The sequence below is a fragment of the Echinops telfairi genome, unplaced genomic scaffold (genome assembly GCF_000313985.2).
Source record: "Echinops telfairi isolate 266 unplaced genomic scaffold, ASM31398v2 ScPeMD7_8;HRSCAF=38, whole genome shotgun sequence".
Lineage (NCBI taxonomy): Eukaryota > Metazoa > Chordata > Mammalia > Afrosoricida > Tenrecidae > Echinops > Echinops telfairi.
Window position 1 is genome coordinate 5,469,971 of NW_022103905.1, and position 3,439 is coordinate 5,473,409.

Here is a 3,439-nt window from a genome sequence, read left to right on the forward strand (position 1 = left end):
GAAGCCAAAATGTTGATAACTTCAATGTACAAATATGGATTTCTTCCAGTCAGTGGACCAAGTGCCTGTCTTAAAAATGTCTTGGCATAGACAAGTGAGTGCTTCCAGTGCTCCACCAGCTTGTTAAAACATTTCAACTGGTAGTCCATCAATTGCTGGCACCTTGTGTTTTGACTAATGTCTTCAGTGCAGGTTGGACTTCCTTCAATACAATTGGCTCTCGGTCATAAGAACCTCTTGAGCTTTTCACGAAGATGGCGCCGAAGGCGAAGAAGGAAGCTCCTGCCCCTCCCAAAACGGAAGCCAAAGCAAAGGCTTTAAAAGCCAAGAAGGCCGTGCTGAAAGGCGTCCACAGCCACACAAAAAAGAAGATCCACACGTCACCCACCTTCCGGTGGCCCAAGACCTTGAGACTAAGAAGGCAGCCCAAATACGCTCGGAAGAGTGCCCCCAGGAGAAATAAGCTGGGCCATTATGCCATCATCACGTTCCCCTTGACCACAGAGTCTGCCATGAAGAAGATCAAAGATAGCAACACACTTGTGTTCACTGTGGATGTCAAAGCCAACAAACACCAGATCAAGCAGGCTGTGAAAAAGCTCTATGACATTGACGTAGCCAAGGTCAACACCTTGATCAGGCCTGACGTTGAGAAGAAGGCATATATATGTTCGACTGGCTCCTGACTATGACACTTTAGATATGGCCAACAAAATTGGAATCAACCAAAGTGAGCCCAGCTGGCTAATGCTAAATATAAACTTTTTCAAGATAAACATATAAAAAAAGAACCTCTTGAAATGACTGAATGTCATCTAGTTCTTTTCAATACATTGACTCGATGCATCCTTTCCCTCTTCGTTTGGTGCTTCCTGCATCATTCAATATATTGCCCATGGAGTCCTTCAATATTGCAACTCAAGGCTTGACTTTTCTCTTTAGTTCTCTCTGTTTAACCTATGCGGAGTGTGTTCTTCTTTGTGGTTTTCTAACTCTAGGTCTTTACACATTTCATTATAACATTTTATTTTATCTTTGCACATTGCTCTTTGAACATTTCTGTTCAGCTCTTTTACTTCATCACTTCTTGCATTTCCCTTAACTTCTCTAAATCAAGAGCAAGCATGCTAAAGCAAGACTCTAAACTCTTCTGACATCAGCGTAGATCTTTCCTTTCTGTTTTTCTGCATATGTGATCTCTTGCTGTCATCTCATAGCCTGACATTAGTGTTTAATACATCAAATCTGTCGCTGAAGTTCGGTCGGATAGACTCAAGGTCCTATTTTGCTGTCATGAACTTGTTTTCACTTTCTTCCGTTTCAACTTGAACTTGGACAGGTGAGTTGGACATGACTTCATAGGAACAATTGATGGTCTGTTTTACAGTTGGCCCTTGGTCTTATTTTAGATGCTGAAATTGAGCTTTCCATTGTCTCATCCCATAGATATAAGCAGTCTGATTTTAGTGCATCCCATATCAGGAAGTCCAGAGGCATATTCTTTTGTGTTTCTGAAAAAAGGACATTTGTGATGAAGAAGTCATTGATCTTACAAAATTCGGTCGTGCAATCTCCAGCTTCACTTCTATCACCAAGGCCATATTTTCCAACGATGGGTCCTTACTCTTTGTTTCCATCGTTTGCCTTCAAATGATCAATGCCTCTTGGTTGCATTTCAATTTCAGACTGAAGACATTGGTAAAATTCTTCAATTTCTTAATCACAGGATTTGATGGTTGGTGCATAAATGTGAAGACTAGTTATATTTACTGGATTTCCTTGTATGTAAATAGTTATTATCCTTTTATAAACAGCATTGTTCTTCAAGATAGATCTTGAAATGCCCCTTTGGAGGATGAATGCAATGCCATTTCTCTTGAAGCTCTCCTTCCCAGTACAGCAAGCCACCTGTTTGCCTGATTCAAAAAGGTCAATGCCAGTCCATTTAAGCTCACTAATATCTAAGCTATTGTTTTTGATGACTACCGTCTTCATTTTTGATGACTTCAAATATTCCTAGATTCATACCTCATGCATTCCCATTTCCTATTATTAATAAATGCTTGCAGCTGTTTCTACTTCGTGTGAGTCATGCCCCATCAGTCAATAAAGGTTTTGAAGGTTTTTGTGGCATAAGCTTCATTCCATCCCCATCACTATGGTTGACTCTATTTGAGAAGGCAGCTCTTCCTCCGTCGTAGTTAGAGTACCTTATGACTAGAGGGCTTGTCTTCCGGTGCTGTCTCTGAAAATGCTCTGCTTCTATTCAGAGGTTTTCAGTCCCTGACTGTGTTCTGAGGCTGTCCATCAGGTTTTCAGTGGCTAATTCCTCAGAAGTGGACAGCCTGTTCCTTCTTGGACGTCTTAGTTTGCTGAAACGTGTTCCCTTTTGGGTGGCCCTACTAGTATTGAAATACCAGTTCTATAAGTACCAGCATCACAGCAACACACAAGCTACTGATAAATGGTAGTGACGTTCACTCATTAAGGTATGATTGTAATGATTTTTCGGGAGATTTAAATGAGAAAAGAAGGAAAGTGGAGCTATAAAGATGGTGAGAGAGAGTGAGCCGGTGTACTTTAGATCCCGATGAGTATTAAAAGTGGTAGGAGTTGGTGTGTTACATGGGTAAGAGCTCGTGATCATAAAATGACTACTTGACTTCTTTCAGGCTGCAGTTATTGGTAGCAATAACATCAATGGTATGCTGTGGAACTGAGTGGTTCCCTGGGACCTTTGCAAAAGAGGAAGGGTGACAACTAAGATGATAGCATACTGCCAAGTTCATCATGTTGGATTGGAGTTCAAGTGGGGTGGTATGCTAGAACGAATGATACTGAGCCAGACACTGAGATCTCCAAAGAATGAGAATGCACTGTGGATGCATGGCAGAAGAACCAAGAGGGTTGTTGTTAAATGTCACAAAGTTGATTTTTACTTACTGTTACCCCAGCCTACAGTAGAACTACCCCCATAGGGTTTTATAGGCTGTAAACTTCCTCCTTCCTGAGGAAGTCGCAGTGGGCGATATATTCACGTGGTATGATATAGTCAGAATGGGGTGTCACAGAAGAACGTAGAGAGGTCTGCAAATAGTAATGACGATAAAAGGGGACACTAATCATAAACTTTAAGCCTCTGAGCTAAGAGGGATCTAGGAGAAAAGAAAGAAAACAATCTACCTCTTTAAAGAGTTCTAGGGATGCGTGTTATCAGGAGAAAGCCAGTTTTCAATCAGGACAAGAAGGTGGAAACGTTTACAAAAGAAAAGGATGAATGGAAGGTAGCAGTGGTGGCTCTAAACAAAGAGCTCAATGAACCAGTGTCCGGCAAGACACCGGAGCCAGAGGATACAGAGAGCAGGGTCCGATAGGGAGGGAATTGATGTGGTGACAGACAGGAAGAAGTCTGGAGATGGCGGTCCTGCTGGTCTCAGAC

The 3,439-nt window shown here is 41.8% G+C and overlaps 1 protein-coding gene across 1 annotated transcript; it reads left to right on the forward strand.

Annotated features, from left to right (window-relative positions):
- The first annotated feature begins 252 nt into the window (after positions 1–252).
- LOC105979231 (60S ribosomal protein L23a-like) lies at positions 253–686 on the forward strand. The gene has a single exon (XM_045286549.1). The coding sequence runs from the start codon at positions 255–257 to the stop codon at positions 684–686; it is 432 nt and encodes a 143-aa protein (XP_045142484.1). The 5' UTR covers positions 253–254.
- Positions 687–3,439: the final 2,753 nt, after the last annotated feature.

Coding starts and splice junctions, on each gene's coding strand:
- LOC105979231 (XM_045286549.1), top strand. CDS start 255: ATGGCGCCGAAGGCGAAGAAGGAAGCTCCTGCCCCTCCCAAAACGGAA.